The sequence below is a fragment of the Megalops cyprinoides genome, chromosome 1 (assembly GCF_013368585.1).
Source record: "Megalops cyprinoides isolate fMegCyp1 chromosome 1, fMegCyp1.pri, whole genome shotgun sequence".
NCBI lineage: Eukaryota > Metazoa > Chordata > Actinopteri > Elopiformes > Megalopidae > Megalops > Megalops cyprinoides.
Window position 1 is genome coordinate 63,807,168 of NC_050583.1, and position 17,119 is coordinate 63,824,286.

The 17,119-nt window shown below is 41.4% G+C and overlaps 1 protein-coding gene across 1 annotated transcript in view; it reads right to left on the reverse strand.

Moving 5' to 3' along the window:
• LOC118786500 (neuroendocrine convertase 2) overlaps positions 1 to 17,119 on the reverse strand; it is a 33,263-nt gene that overhangs the window by 2,717 nt on the left and 13,427 nt on the right. The window contains exons 6-11 of the mRNA XM_036541579.1: positions 13,394 to 13,470; positions 11,846 to 11,934; positions 10,225 to 10,400; positions 7,960 to 8,175; positions 5,646 to 5,746; positions 4,105 to 4,332 (exon numbers count right to left, since the gene is read on the reverse strand). Of these exons, the coding sequence (XP_036397472.1) occupies positions 4,105 to 4,332; positions 5,646 to 5,746; positions 7,960 to 8,175; positions 10,225 to 10,400; positions 11,846 to 11,934; positions 13,394 to 13,470 (887 nt within the window). The remainder of the gene's footprint in view (positions 1 to 4,104; positions 4,333 to 5,645; positions 5,747 to 7,959; positions 8,176 to 10,224; positions 10,401 to 11,845; positions 11,935 to 13,393; positions 13,471 to 17,119) is intronic.

Consider the following 17,119-nt stretch of genomic DNA (forward strand, 5'->3'; position numbering starts at 1 on the left):
AACACACTACAAATGTAATAAATGTGTATTGATCATACATTAATTGAGAAGCATTAACACTCATGCTCTACTTCCACATGGAGCTAGCGATGTAGTGCAACTGCCTTACCTCCAACTGTTAATGTTACTAATGTTGTTAATGTTGCTGAACTTAAGTAGCACCAACCTGATCACTCCACTTTATTTTTCATTTATTCTGATTCCACCCTCCTTGTGATCTGCACATTAGTATTTAGAGAAACTGATTTATATTTTATCTCTTCTCCAAGGAAGCCACTCACATTACATTTCAATTAGATGGCCAATGGGATACCATAGTCGGCTTCTTATATTAGATGAAAAAAAACTTTGTTTACATTTAAACAGCAAGTAAAGGTGCACTTTCTTGAACTGCTTTAAAAGTATTCACTTTACAATAAAGAGTTACGTTCTCATTGGCTTTGTTAACCAAGGCATACCTGTAGAACATGGTTCACTTCTTACAAGAGAAACCAGACTGAGACCTTCAATGTACTTTCATTTTATCAATATGAACAGAAACATTAATAATGAGGGAACCATCACCAAGCCAATTCGACAAATTGCCAAAGGTGCCTTTAAACCTTGGAGAGACAAAAAGAGAGGAAACCACAGGCTAAATGGTATGTGACTGACATACATGTAAGGTAAATAAATGGTGTTGTAGAAAAACAAGACGCTGTATCTGAATGTGCCTTATAGGAAGTGTACTCAGCTCCTACGCTTATCTCTGACATTCAATTATGTTGTAAGTTGGCATTTGCACCACTGAATTGAATTAAAAACGAAAATGCAGCAACCAATTTAATTTCCATGTGATGCGTCTAAAATTGGTCTGCTTTATTAAACACTTTTTAATGCACCTAGAGATTGACAATGCTTAACACATCATTACAGAGGAAAAAAGGTCCACAATAAATAAATAAAATTAAGGTAAAGGTTTTATCACCATGACTGCAGGGGTCTCATGTGTACTTATAATGTAGTCATAATGCATTATGCATAATTATTCGCTGATTGAAAAAAAGTGGAAGGCAGCCATATTCAGTAAGTACATACATATTTATTAGAATTAGTTAGAGTGTACTTACTGAGAGTAAATGCACAATTCTGAACTACTAAAGAAAAACAAAATGGAGCAATGGTAAGTGGACTATATATGCACAAGAGCTCTCAATTACGATCAAGTTAGATAGGAAACCGTAAAGAATTGCTAATTAGCTCATTTTATCACTTTGCAAAAATGGTCTTCTGTGCAGGCAACAAATAAAGTAATTTATAATAATTTATAATGTTATACTTTAAATTGTTATGATACAGTTTCCTGGGGTGTACTATTTTATCTACATTGTCAAGAGTTTTCTGCTAACTTCTGGCCTAAGATGTTCGGGCAGACTACGTGCATTCACGCATTTTCGAAAATGCACCATTTTGGTTTCGGTGATATTGCACAGATCCATAAAATGTCAGAGTCCTGGGCTGAATGGGGAGCCACAGGGGCAGTTTCTTCTGGGTAATGCTGGATCTGAAAAGGCCACTGTTCACTATTCTTCAATAAAGCACTTTAGTGGCAGCCTCAAATAGCCCTGCACTACAGAGGAAAGCTCCAGACCTGCAGAGAGTGCGCCCTGTTGTTTCCTAGGTGTAGAAACATACCCCTGGATTACTCTTTTGAAGTGCAGCGGGCGCAGCATCAGCAAGCCGAGGTTCCGGCAAAATAGCAAACATAATGGCATTATTAGGAGCAGCCCCTGCTTTTATAGTATAATGTTGACAGTACTCCTGGGAGATGAAGTTATTCTTTGGAAAAATTATATGCAAGGTAATGCTGATTATGTTCTTTTATGTGCAATATCAAATTAAGATACAGTAAGTAAGGAAAATGAAAAAGGAATTATTAAAATGACATGCAATTATTAGTAGCCATACCTGCACATATGTGTGTGTAGGGTTTTTTCCAATGTACAGAGGGCCAAGCCTGAGAGTTATAAAACTACCCACTGCACCACAGTGATACCCCACTGAGGATACTATAATTAATATATCCAAAGTGTTTGCTCTTCAGTATTGATTTTTAAAAATCATTTATTCTTATTTAATTACACATGAAGGAACAGGTTGCTGAATAACCAATGACTTATTGATTGCTTGTGCATGGTCATGTGAGCTGAACATGGGCGTGTTCAAACCAGATCATGAGCCTTTTCTATCCTTGTGATTTATGAATTCAAGTCAATTTTTTGTTTTTTTTTGTTTTGCATATATATCACTGAAGGTAGTATGAGGATGAGGACCACAATTCTAAATGAATTCATTTCATTTCATTTGAAATTCCTCTCTACCATACGCCACAATTTTGGAAATGGGAAAACTCATTGTTCGCGCCTGTTTCTGCAGCTGTCCAGAAAATTGTTTTTCTCAGCTGGTTGTTAGATCAAAATCTCTTCAAGGGCCATTCAAAGCCAGACAGATTGCAAAGTTTGCCGCCACACAGAAACCTTGTACTCAGACTTAAATGTAGTGGAAACATTTGTGTATTTCTTCATGCAGTGAATGTGTGGATGGAACAATGCCATTTGAGGCTGATGGAATATAGCTTTAGGACATTGCAAGGTGTCAGGTGTCAGTGGTAGAGATCATATGAAGTGTTGTTATCCAGGCCAGCTTCATTAATGTCATTCACACTGTATCTTCTTCATCCTGATCATCCTCATAGCTGAACTATACAGGGAAGTACTTTGTGTACGGTAGCACTTTGGTTGTGCACTTTAGTTGACTTGTAGGGAGTTTATTAAGTAATGAAGAAAGAAACAACATAACACATTGACTAATTAACTAGCTATGTATTGGAAGTGGTGCTGATATGAGATAATGCTACTTGCTAAAAATTGTACAAGTGCAAACAACAATTAAGGTGAGGGAGAGTTGAACAGAGGTATAAAGTATGACAATAAAAATTCATGCAACTGTATTCTAACAGCCAAAGGCACCCTAATGTTTGGGATGAGGCTGTAATGAAGGACCATTACAGCACATTTAATCATGCCTTATCCTTTCAGTTTTTCAGATAATGTTTGATCATTAAACGGACACCACTCTGGTCCATTGTCACAATGTGTACTATACTCTCAAACTCCAGCATCTTCTGAGAAAGCAAACCTGAGTTAGGCTGCATCCCACACTGAAGTGTTTGCAGCAATAAAGGCTTGGACATTTTTGTTGTCTGAAATGATGTTTTATATGGCCACACACACACACACACACAAGCATTTGCTTCAGGTCCTTTCGCATGGAGGCTGTAAGGATTAATTAGGAAGAGTGATAGAGCCTTATCACAGTGAGCACATGCTCAGCAGCGTTCTCCTTATTTAAATTCGGTGGCACGTCGGTATCTCTGGCTCTGGTTAATTGCCATTTAGCCCGTTGCTGGGGCTCTGACTCCCATGGACCACAACTCGAGGTAATGAAAAAAGGAATTCTCTGAACGTTTTTTTTTTTTGTTTTCTGCTTCACATTGCTACCTGGGGTCCTCCTCAACATCTCATTTATTCTAATTGACACTGTTGCTATGGCATGACAGACCATTTAACTAGAGGATTCATTATGAGAGCCTATCTCTGAATCAACTAAATATGGATATGTAGATTGAGCTGGGCTCCAAAGGTCTGCTCCCAGCCCAAAGGTACAGAAGGACTGTAAATACATCTGTGAGGTGGTTCTGCTACTTGAGTTCCAACATATTTTCATCATAATGACTCTATAGAACAACAATGAATATTATGCAATATGTCAAGGCAAAACCTGTATGAGATTTATGCTGCGTTGAAAAAAAAAAAAAAAATCATGTAATCCATTTTTGGGGATCTATAATATTGTGTTTAAAGAATGGGACAGGCAAATACTTTATCTGTCTATAACCTGCAGGGTAGGCATGCACAACCTAGTGTGTGAGACCTGGCTCAGTGGTCTGAGGCAAATACAGGCAAATACTCTATCTGTCTATAACCCGCAGGGTAGGCATGCACAGCCTAGTGTGTGAGACCTGGCTCAGTGGTCTGTCAAGACGGGATTTACCCTCACACTTACTGGGATTCCTGGACAGAGCCAGCAACGCAGTGGAAGCGCTCTGGCACGGTCTTCCACTCCTTGGCCATCTTGACCATGCCGCCGGCGTCCAGCACGCCATAGCCAAAGAGGTGGTTAAACTCCAGGCCCACGCCATTTCTGCGCCACTGATGCACCTCGTCGTGCAGCTGGTTCCTCTTGGATGTCAGGACCGTCAGGTGCTGCATGTCTCTCCAGGTCAGGTCAGGGCTGGGAAAAATCAGAGGGCCAAACATTATGGTAATGGGTGGCTATCGCTTTTATGTGGTAATGCTCTCTCTCCTTAAGAGGTTCCATCTCAAGAAAGAACTGGAGCTGCATGTTTCTGCACTGTGCTTTGAGAATCCAGGACTTGGCTTGGCTGGTGAGTCAAGGTTTGTTTGTAACTCCACAGAGCTAAAGTGAATTGAGCAGTAAAAAGGGCGTGTGAAAGATAATCACTGTTTATTTTCAACAAGACCTGCTTCCCTACTCTCCTGAGTCCCACATCATTATTCTGCACTTATAAAACCATAGTGTACTAGACAGGCTTTGTGCCTCTAGCATTGCCAGCAAATTGCACTATAATGCTACCACTCTTACATTTGCAAAAAAGCAAAGAAGTTGAAAAATAAATGATTTGTTATGCAGCTTATATATTCAAGGACATAACTGCATATTAACTTCTCTGATACCTACAATATTAAACATAACTCTTGTTGCATCTAACCACTCTATTGAAATAACGACTAACATCTTTCTCTCTCCTTTCCTAACACTTTCCTATTCTTTCATTTGCATGGAGGCTATTGTCAGCAATCCTTTCTTTAAGAGGAGTCCTATGCTTCAGCACACTTGGCTGCAGCTCTTCCATCTTTGATTCATTTAGATGTTCCATGACTCACTAATAAAATATAGCTTGAAGACAAGCCGCCCACAGATGGCAACTCTTGGCCAGTGTGCTGGCACACTATAAAGTGAGGTTAGCGCGTGGATCATGCGTGGATTACATAATTAAAAATGACGTTGACCCAAAGCCATTTCAACATGATGGAATGCTTATGCACATTGTGGGGTATAAAGAAAGCAGGCAAACCCACACAAAGCATAATTTGTACTTTGGCAACCAAGATAGGACTTAGTAATTGTTGGCTGCGAAGATGCCAATCTTTTTTTTCCTCATCAATTTTTTAAATTAATCAACAAACGTCCAATGTGACACTTGTTACATTAATTCACTTTATATGTACCAAGATAAAGACAACACAGATGAGCTATTTATGAGGGTTTATTTTTTCTTGAGTCTTACTGTACAAGGGGGGTGGGGGGCACTTTAAATGATACAGCTACTGCAGTCCTGCACCTCAGCTACTGCTGTTAAGAAATGCCTCTCATCAAAATGAATTCGCAAAAGGGGAGCGCTTCTCACTGCAAACAATTCCCTTCTGTGCCTGTAACTTTCAGCTTTTCAGCCGTAATCGCTTCATAAATTTTTAAGTCTCTCGTCCCTCTGCTGCGGAAAATATTGCATACAATGTACGTACTTCGACTCCAGTGCCAAGGCAAACACGCCAGCAGCCTCTGGAGCAGCTGCCGATGTTCCTGAGTGACGCAGCGTGCAGTTTCCATACAGATCCGTGGTTGCCTGAAACAACACCGCCACAAAAAAAAAAAAAAACATAAATGACAATCCAATGACGACCCTTGGCAATTCAGAAGCCCCTCCGCGGTTGAACACTGCAATTTCCTTGCTAATCCAGACTCCTGCCTTTTAACAAAAGCTTAAGTTATCGACTGGTAGCCTAAGCATGATCAGAAATAATTAAAATCTCACATCCAGCAAAACACCTGATCTAACAACCCTGTGTTGCATTTTGTAAAATGGTGAACCTTGCTTGCATATCACTGTATAAAGGCTGTTGCATTGAGTCCTATGAGCTTGCAACAATCTGTCAAACTATATACATAGTTCTCATTTTCACTTTTAAAGTCAAAATAAAGCACCAAATTAATGATAAATTATGTTACTTTAACAGTCAGAGACTTGTATTTTGCACACATGGATTAGGCACTATCTACTGTCATGTTTGGACAGTATGTCTTCTGCTCATTTGGAAAATCAGGTCAAAATTTTTGCTCTAAACCAAAAGTAAAACCTGGATATAACCCTTGTGTAGCGTACACATTACTAAACAGACGGCAACAAAGGAAATTACAATTCTGTCATTTCTGGGAATGGTAGGTGAACATCTGGTAGAATAATAGAGTAAAAAGTCTTTCTGGTGGTTTGAAAAATATAGTCAAGGACACACTGTATCCAAGGAAAATCTCAGCCAACACAATGAAACATAAGTAGCACTTAGAAATGAAAACATGACCATGACTATTTATTTAATGATTCTATACTCAAGTAAAGGTGCTCTGTAGTTTTGCTAATCAAATTATCCCATTTAGTGTCAAGTAGAGTAAACTTAGACCTTATTTATTGACCTATTAGGCTTGGTTTCCTGTTAAATATTTGGCACATTCATGTATATAAAGATTTCATTCATAGTTACTGTTCAACTGTAAAATTGCTTTTTCAAGGAATACATTTCTTTTCTGCCATAAAATAGCAATAAAAATCTTTAAGGTTACATGAGGTATAATTATGTTTTTTTTGAAAGGCACAAAATATAGTTGATGACATATTTTGAATGCATGTGCACAGTAATAACACTATAGAGGAATTCTACCCTGGCATAATGATTAATGGTTGAACATGTCATTGCCAGTGGGATCAGCAGGTTCATCACCCATCACTCAGTGCCGTGGGACCTTGCTGATATTTGCCGAAAGAGTGAGCTCCTATTTGATAGATTCAGTCGTAAGAAACAATATACATTCTGAAGCCTCAGATGTTTGTCATTCATCTCCTAAATATAAGCTGACAATCAATCTTCAAGCAGACTGATTTAATTTTATTTCTGCCAAGTAAACCCTGAGCTGTAAATACAATATTATTTGTATTCACATTTGTGGGTGTGCCTTTGTATCACTTGATCTAGGTTGTCAAATACAATAGCAGGGTATCATATCAATTGACTTTTTTTTTCCGGCCAGAAGAACTCCATTTAAATTTCAGCTGAATGCTACATTTAAATACATATTTTTAATATAACACACTAACAGATTTTTTTGATGTATCTATTTTGTTAAAATTGGTTGCAACATGTGATGTGATGTAATGAAACATAAAAGGATATAATCAAATCCAATTTCAGCATGACGTCAGCTGTTCAGCAGTTGTTTCTGCCCACCCCACCCCCAGGAATGGGAATACCTTCACTAACAAGGTGTGCAATTCATACTGGGGGTCAAAGCAGGTTCAAAGGAAATATGATTGTGTTTATATGTGCACACACATACATCTATGAATATAAAGTGGATGAAGTGAATGAATCTACTTCTATTAACATGCAAGCTCATTAAGGTCTGTGCAGCTGCGTTAACAGCTACCTACTCACATTTTTACCGCTTTACAAAAAAATATCAAAAAACATTTCCTGTCCCTGAAAATGAATTAGGACTGAACCATAACAACAGTTGAAATAAACATGAATCAAATCTGTGGTCTCTTATTGGAGAAAGGCAGGATTAGTTTTCACTTCACCGGCTGAGCATGCTCCAGGCAGAATGATACATGCTTGGCGAACCCAGGCGAAGATTATTCCTCACTTGAACCTAACCACCCTTTAGCAGCGGCTTTGACGTTAATGGGCAGCTCGTATTTGTCGTCCAGACACAAGGCAAAACATATTTATACATATTTGAGGAGTACGCACTGAGGACGAGGGGCAACGATGGTTATCCACTCACCACGCCCGCCTCGGGGTTCCTCTTCCGGCCGTTGCTGAAGGTGGACGCGAGCGTGGACGAGCAGCTCTCGTCGTAGAGCGCCGTGCGCCCGTCGTTGATGGCCGAGTTGATGGAGATGGTCCACATGCTGGAGGCGTAGCCGTCGCAGTTGCAGTCGTCGTAGCTGCCGCCGTCACCCGAGGCCCAGACGTAGATGCTGCCCTTCCCTCCTCGGCCCTGCGGGACAGTCGATCCATCAGGCTGATGTATATTCGCAGGCTTTGCATTCATAGCTAAAAACCCAGAGAGCAAGTAGACAGCTTTGCCTATGGCTAACCTTGTTTTTGACAGCCTCTTCCTCCAGTATCAATACATTATTTATCAGTTTTGGAGACACCCTTTTCAAGTTCGACTCGACTAATTTTGCATGTTTTTCAGAAAGCGATTTGAGCACCTGAATTTATGCTGAATGCACGTGGTTTAAGGTCTCTTACTACAGAATGTAAAATCAAAGATTTAAAACAACAACCTTCAGATCCTGAATCCCATCACACCATGTCCCCAAGTGACAGATAATCAGAGTGTGAGTAAGCCTGGGGTGTTTACCGATTAATCATCTTGTCACTTACATATGTTGGTACTCACTGTTATCTTTTCATATTTCTTATATTTGCATTTGGTATCTCTTGTTGTGGGCAACACACAGTGTTTGCAGTGGCTCTTTGTGTTAAGAGAGAGACACAGACGGTGGGCTTTTGGCTTACAAGCTTCTTGTTTTGTAACTGCTGTAGAGTAGTTTGCAGGCTACTTCTATTAACATACACATGTGAAAAAAACTCAGTGCATTAACTTCAATGAACAGGTCACAGAAATATGGAATGTTTAAAGAGCACATTCCTTCTGCATGCTTGTTTTATCACTCTTAGTAGCACTCTTTATTCCAGTTCTATGCTGTATAAAATTGCTCATGAAAAAGGAGATTTTAATCATGGTGAAACCTGGTTAAATACATTATTATTATTATCATCATTATTATTATTGTTATTATTATTATGTACCATTGCCACAACCTTTTATCCAAATATTATTTTAGAGAGAATAGTTAGTGTGGCATCTTATTTGGAAGCTTTAAAAATTGTACCATATTTTAGGTAAATCAAGAATATAACAGTATATAAATATACATAATACATAATGGACACCCCTTTTGTGGATTTTTGACATGAAATTTCTAAATGTAAAAGGTATTGCACAGAGTTATGTTTCAGCCACCCATTGAAGCTTATTTTTCAGCTGTGTGTCAACACCTGTGCTTTCCTCTTCAGCTCACAGACATTAAGAGGAGCTGCCAAGACTACTTCGAGCTGAGGTGTCTATTTTTGTCCACAAATTTAAATTGCAAAGTGGTGTTTGAATTATACTGAGATGTTGCGCCTGCACTTGGACTTTATTGGTAGCCTTTCCTCTAGAATCAGTCTACCTGACGACAAGTTTACATCATATATCCTTACCACAGACAACAAATTGGGGAATTAAGCCATATTCGAGATGCAAATTAAGTCCCATATTCATTGTGGTGTGACAGAGATATCTGCGAGTGGTGCCAAACTACAGAGGGACAAGAATAAAGCTTGAACAGTGAGCTCTAATTGGACACGTCTTCTCTTTGAAGCAGGATTTAAGGGTACAGGCTGCTTACATAAGTGATTAACCCTGCAAGTGGGCAGAACACAGCTCAGCTTGATTAGTTTCATTTATTTTATCCATTTGTGTGTGTGTGCGTGTTGCAACTGCTCGGCAGCACACTCTCGCTGGCTTTCAGCTCAGACCTCCCTGCAGCTAGCCTGATGATTAATCAATAGGGTAATTAAAATTGTCACCACAAACATGTTCGAGTGCGTGCGTGGGATAATCAGGAACCACAGTGTTACTTTTTTTATTTCATCGTCTGCTTTGCTGGCTGGCTCCGGGTTCTCCTATTGTCTGTGTGAAAAGTTGCTCAGAATGTGCGGGGGTGCTTTGCATTGCCGTCGTCAGCTGCAAAATGAATGATACGGGGGGAAAAAAAGCAGTTAGCCGGGCCCAATTATGTAAATTTGTGCGGTGAAAAAATTCAGAAAAATCCAAAACAAAGCCAGAAAAAAAATGGAAGTCAGTGCACTCCAGTGGCAGCGGTCTTAGCACACCTCTCTGACATGTAACGTGCCTTGACAGATGACGTGACTTTGCATGGAGGATGACTTGCTCCCAGGACAGGGGAGGGAGAAAAGTAATTCCGCCGGATACCTTGTTGACGCCATCGGCCATCGCTTGCAGGGTCAACTCGCGGGGTCCGTCCACAGTCTTGCCGTCATCGGTGGGACCCCAGCTGGCGCTGTAGATGTCGATGACCTGCGGCATGTGGCTTATGGACGAGGCTTCAATGATGTCTGTCATGAAGGGCTGATCTAGCATGCGAATGCCTGCAGGTGAGAGGAAGAGTAAAAAAAAAAAAAAAATCACAAAAACAAGAGAGCACTCATGTCCCGCTATTATAAGTTCATGAAGCAATGTTAGCCTAGTGGTAGCTTTCCTTTGGATCAAAGGCTCCACTTTGTGTTGGCTTGTGTTGTGAAGGCCAATCCCAGAGCATATCTCAGAAGTTCAAAATTCTGGCAAAAGTCTCCTAGAATGAATTGGTTGAAAAAAAAACCTTGTATAGTTGGACATAGTAGCCATACAAAATTCACTGACTTACTGCACATTACATTATTACATTACATTATCGGGATTTAGCAGACGCTCTTATCCAGAGCGACTTACATCAGTTACAGTTTTTTTTTTAACAATGTTATCCATTTATGCAGCTGGATATTTACTGGGGCAATTGTGAGTAAGTACCTTGCCCAAGGGTACAGCAGCGGTGCCCCAGCAGGGAATCGAGCCGGCAACCTTTCAGTTGCGGGTCCTGCTCATTAACCACGATGCTAAACTGCCACCCCATGACACCCCTGTACGCTTGGTATCTCCAGCTAAGTAACTTTGCCATGGTCAATTATACACACAACCTTAATTCAGATGTCTAATTAAATATATACAAGATAAATGTAAAGTTCTCACGCACCCTGAGCAGCAGTCTGCAGTGACAAATGAGATGCACCTGTTGGCTTACGGCAAGTGGCCTCTGCTTTGCATCAACAGCGTGACATTATGCTGCAATTTTAGAAGAGGAGGCGCTCACCCTAAATTATGATGCTTTAGTGTAGTATGGCAATTGCTACCCGATGATGTGTTACGCCAAGACTCGAAAAGGCCACTTCTTTCATGGAACAGCCCTGTTTGGCTTTTCTGTGGGACTCAGCGTGCATTGGCAGTAGCTGTTATCTCAACAGCCAATTTTCAGTTCAAGAGGTAAGAAGCTGAGATCTGACTCTTTAAATAATGCGAGCGGAAAAAACTCTTTCTTAGGGTTCTCAGGTCTAATGACAGCCTGCTCATTCTCCCACTAAATACACATTATTTTTCCTATGTTCCTCTTGCTGTCATTGCCACTTCCTTTGAGCCTGGTAAAAGCTTCCAGCAGCAGAGATCTGGGTTCCCGCTCACACACTCTCATACCAAGTCAAGAGGCAAAGCAGAAGAAACAAGGCCAAAGATATTGAGTTGTCAGTGCTTATTTTTCTGAGCTGTAATTTACAGAGCCAGTTTCTAAAGGTCAGTAAGTACAGGGATGGAGAGATTGTATGTAACCAATCAGCGTCTGATGCCTTTAAATCCCGCCAATGCCCTTCTCTATAATTTTTTGCCCATGGACAGAGAGACAGCGGGGAAATTCATCAGGAGTAATTGCAAGACATTGAACATGATCGTGAAGTCAATCCCGGTGTATGTCAACATGCGAGTGTGTACCTGAGAGAACAAGACATACCTGCTACCTTGGAATTGTAGGCCACGCCCACACCACAAATGTTGTTATTGGCTGCTGCAGACACTTCCCCTGCACACCTGGTTCCATGACTTTTTGAAATCATAAAAAAAAAAAATACATTAACAGTAGGAAAAAAAAAACGTATGGGAAACCTTCCCCTTTATTTTCAAATGTAACTATTATTAAGTATGATTTCTTGTTCGAACGAAGTCTGAGCAAACATAACCCCTTTTATTCATGCTTTATAAAACATGAGGATTTGTAGGATTTGTAGCTGCTGGAAAAGATCATTTGGACTGCAGTATCAATCAAGATTATTATATAAAAACTCTTAATTCTCTGTAAAATCATTTAATACCAAAAATATCCTTACATTTGTATGACAGACGGATGCCAAAAGCTCCATGAAGCATACAGCCATCTGTAACCAGAAATCAGCGGCCTATTTGCATAAAACCCATGAGCTTCAGTCCTGAATAATTGGTTTGAACATGTGCCGGCGTCACACTTGTATCTTTTGTCTAATTTATCTGGGAATGACTTAGTTCTTTAAAAATGAACAATGGGTTAGTATTTCTTAGACATCATACCTCATTGATTTGGACATAAAAGAGAAGCGGTTTAGAGGGACTTAAAGCAGGGACACCACAAATGCAGCCAGGCGCAATGGGAGATGCGCTTTGAGCGATTGTGGCGCTCTCTCATCCTGGCAGACGCGGGCGCAGACGGGATGCTATTTATAAATAATCAGACGATTAGCCTGCACTCCACACACGCCGCGGAGCTGGGACGGCGATGTTATTAATCAGTTTCAAATCGGCCTCCTGTTGACTCAGTCGTTGCGGAGAGGCACGGAGGGAAGCGTGAAAAGCACGGAAATGAATCCGTCTCGTCCTTGAGCTGCCCTTGAAGGAAGTGGATCACATTGTCGACGGCAGCGATGGGGGCCAGATAATGCAATCTTAGACGGAAGGTAACCGGCTGCACACTTGGCTGCCACATTCACCTGCTGAGTATGACACCAAACAGGCTTCTGTGCATTGCGGGGGGGGGGGGGGGGGGGGGGGGTGCATGTCAAATAAGGCATCCCCTAAGAAGTGCTGGTGTTGTACAAAGAATAGACTGGTGAATAAAATGTAGGAAAAATTCTGCAAATATTTCTGTCTCAGTTCTAAATACTTGATAGTACCATAATTGTAAAGTGTGTCAGTTTTCTGTGGTGTCTTTATTAACGGCTGCAAACAAACCAATCCACTCTATGACCAAGCAGATGTGATTAATGCTGTCTGCACCCACATGAGTTTTAATTCACTCCATGTGATTAAAAATAGTTCTTTGAAACAAGAGCAAAGCTATTTTTCGAGGAATAAGCATTTTATTTTAAGCGCTATATTGCCATAACACCTCTCCAAGTCTCCTAAGCTTTCCAGCTCTTTTCATCCCCTATCCTGACAATGTGTACAATGGCAAAGAACATAGGATCCTGCTTCCCCCCCCCCCCCCACCCACCCCTCAGGTGGCCCCCTAACAACACAGTTGTTCTGTTACCTGTTAAACCAGTCATCCGTATAGCGGGGGTAAGGATAGGGGTCATTACTGCTGAAGTCATAGCTGGCCTCTGCATTCTGAAAAGCAGAAAACAGCAGCAGCGAACATGAGGAACACACAATGCCGAATGGAAGAAAAACTGAAAGTGCAAACATTTGAAGTTCTCCCACGTAGCCGGCCCCGTCACAGGCTATTACTCCCGTCAGCAAATCAAGCCCTTGCCAAGCCCAGCAAAAACACTATTAGAAGGCTGAGAGCTCATGTATTTATCATCTCAAACTGGCCTCAAACTGAACACATTCCACAGTCAGATTTATCCCTCGTAAACAATTTTGGTAACCATTTGTGAAAATAACAATAATGAAAAAAAGCTTTTACTTTTTTTTTTTTTTTTTACGCTTTACTCAGGCAGCACTGCACTGGCACGGCATGGCTTATCAGCAGAGGGACTGATACCTCAATTATTTAAGGTGTTTAATTTCACGCATCTGAAAAGCGATAACAGTAAAGCAAACTGCGAAAAAGCCATGAGAGCGGACGAAAGGAGCCGTAAACATCTGTCGGGGAGCTATCAATTCGTCAGGCCCCATCAGAACGCGGTCTGGGTCGGGTTGGAGCCAGCCTCGCTGTGAGCAGGCTCGTTGGTGAACTTCAGGGATTCTCTGTAGCGCTGTTCCCAGTGATGGGAGCCAATATTCTCTCCCCCAGTGCCATCGCAGTTGACAAATGTGTAGCCAGTGGCACAGAACGGAATCCTGTACGTTCAACGGGACAGGGGAAACCATTCGCAGTGTGGTGTCTGTGGCCCTGAGCTGTAGATCAGGCTGGCATTTCTGAATCATTCATTTAAGGAAGATGTAGACCATTAGCGTTTCCTGCCTCTTCCTGCCTTTACGGCTCATAATCTCATATCAGAAATGCACTGTAGATAGATTCCCAAGGACAGGCAGAGTGGCTTTCACCGGGGCAGCACGATGACATGTCTTATGGCCACGATCAAGAGGAGTGACGTTTAACCCTATAACCTTGGCTTGTGGAGCAGGAAGATCTGCGATCAGGAGCGCGGCGCTCGCATGTTCTCCCCGTGTCCGCCTTTGTATCCCCAGGCCTTCCCATCTTGCTCAGTGGTTCTGGCAGTGTGGGTGGATGGGTTCATCAGGTTTGCTAGAAGGGCAGCCTTTGTGCGCTCGCACGTCATCATTTCTGCAATGGGCACTGGCCTTTGCCGCAGTACTGCCCGAGAGCAGTGCTACAGGGAAATCGATGACTAAACACCAAATGGTGACCAGCGTAATCTGTGCAATGTTCCCACATTTCACCTCTCCTTCACACATGTTAGCAAATATATAAATGCTTTCAAATACAAATGTATAGGGCATGCAGGGACACATGTGCTCATAAAAGCTAGCCGAGCCGTGGAAAATACCAATCGTGCAGACGAACACAAACATTAGACAAATAAAAAAGAACAAAGGAGAAGATTGCTTGTGTTTAAAAGTTAAAGTGACGTTCACAGGAAGAAAAATGCCCTGAAACTTGCGCTTAGATTCCCTAAGAAGGTTTTCAAGTGGAATTGTCCTTCTCCGCTCCTTCTCATCAATCTTCAGAGAACAGTGTGAGATTAGAAATGGAGTTCCTTGCTTTCAGAATAAATGGAGTTCAAGACTTCCAGTTTCAATCCTCCTGGGAGTAAAAAAAAAAATAGCACATATGCAAATCCATGCTCTGTTCTTTGTCTTACTTTATTTTCCCCCTGCAATCCATCTTCATTGCTTAAGATGGTTCCTTCGTTTTTATTATTTATTTCGTTAACACTGCTTTCATACAATGTTGCCCTTCAGCTTGTCATGAGGTTCCTCAAAGGAAGTCATGGGAATTCAAAATCCACACATACCTGAAAACCATGTAGATCGGGTGAACATATGTAAAATATGTGGGTGGGGGGTGCATTTGTAAGGTGCCTGAGCTAGCAAGGGTTAATAATGAGTTGATGAAACCTGATACATATTTAAAAAGACAAGTAAGAAAAGTATTACCAGACCAAAACATAGAACACAACCATTTGTGTTATATGTGGGTTAAGAGCTAGGTCTAGTTTGTGATAACATACAATTCTGTTTCTGCCCCATTGCCTTAGGCCTCTGGTTACTGTAATTGCATAATTTAAGCAGGCTTTTTGATTGTTGTTTCTTGTTTTGCTTTATTTCTTTGTTTATTTCTTGCCTTGTCTCCCACAGTCATAGGCTTAGTGGTTACTTACTGAAGATAAGGTACTGTGTAAAAATATTTAAAGCCTAATACTTGTTTAAATACAGTATGTTTGTCGGATAAAAGAGACTTTATAACAGAAGAGAAGCCTGAGCATCAAGGGTTTGCATCTTTTACAATAAGCAGGACAGATGCTAGTAATGAATTCATTTTCAACAGGCAATGCATTTTGCAACCAAACACTTTTGAGGACAATTCTGAGAGACAACACAAGTGGACTTTTAGGCCTATTTCACAAAGCTCTATTGCATGTAATTTCCTGTATAAAATATCTCACAATGTATTTGCTTTCAATTTCCCTCAAGATGAATCTGAACAGCTACACATGGAATTACCACATTAATCTGGAGTCACTTTACATCTTCATAGGATAGCGCAAGATGTGGGTCATACGAAGAACTGACATCACCTTGTTGCCACGGCAACTCTGTTATGATGGAGAACGGGACTCGTATGCCAACAACAGTATAAAGGCCAATGACAGCTGGTTGGGTTCTGTGTATTTTTCAGCATTTGGCCCTTGAGAGCGCTAGGCAGCGTAAGAACACAGGGTAAATGTAACCAGCCCCCACTCCCACCCCGCCTCTGCAAACCTGCTGATTAAAGAAAGACAGCTTTAACTTGAGTCGTGTGAGAGGTAAATGCATTACACCACTTTGATTTTTAAAGCAGAGGAGAAAAAAAAAACAGATGTTCTCTGGCTTTAATTTCCATCTGCTAATCTACAGTAACAGCACCTTGCACTTTCTTGCACCTCTCACACTCCGTTTTTTCACACTACCAAGCTTGTTTTCTTTTTTTTTAATAACGCACTGATCGTAGACGGAAGAAACTTGAATGTGTTTGTTCTGGGCCTCGCCGCCATTCAGCGGGGGCCAAGAATGAACTTTCAAATGCAGCGCTGGAGAAACCGGGTGGCAGCGGCGTAAATTATTCATCGCGCCACGAGCTAAACCGCCCATTAAATAGGCTCGGAGCGAGCGCGATGCCGCTCATGAGCTGGGAGAATTCCCCTCGTTAGGGGCGTGCAGACAGATGCTCTGACTCACAGACGCCTCCTGAAACACCCGCCCCCGGCTGCACGCACCATCTCACACACATGTTCAGTACCTGGCAAACACGCGGGCACACGCTGAAAGGAATTAGTAGCTGCCGATTGCAGCATTTCTGGGACGTGGGGGGGGGGTATTGTGTGGAGTGTTGAGAGCAGCACTGGCTCTGTAAATGAGCCTTTCAGCCCTGCACCGCTGGGAAGCTCGACCCCATGGTGCACGGACATGCATCCACGGGTAGTTATTTTTAGGTTTGTGCTTGTCATTTGCATCCAGAAGCATGACAAGGGCAAAGCCCCTAATAACGATACAGGTAATTTAAAAACAGCACAATGTTACTGCCTCAGTTCCCCTGCAGCGGCGGTGATCAATCATATTCTTTTTTTTTTTTTTTCTTCCCAGCATT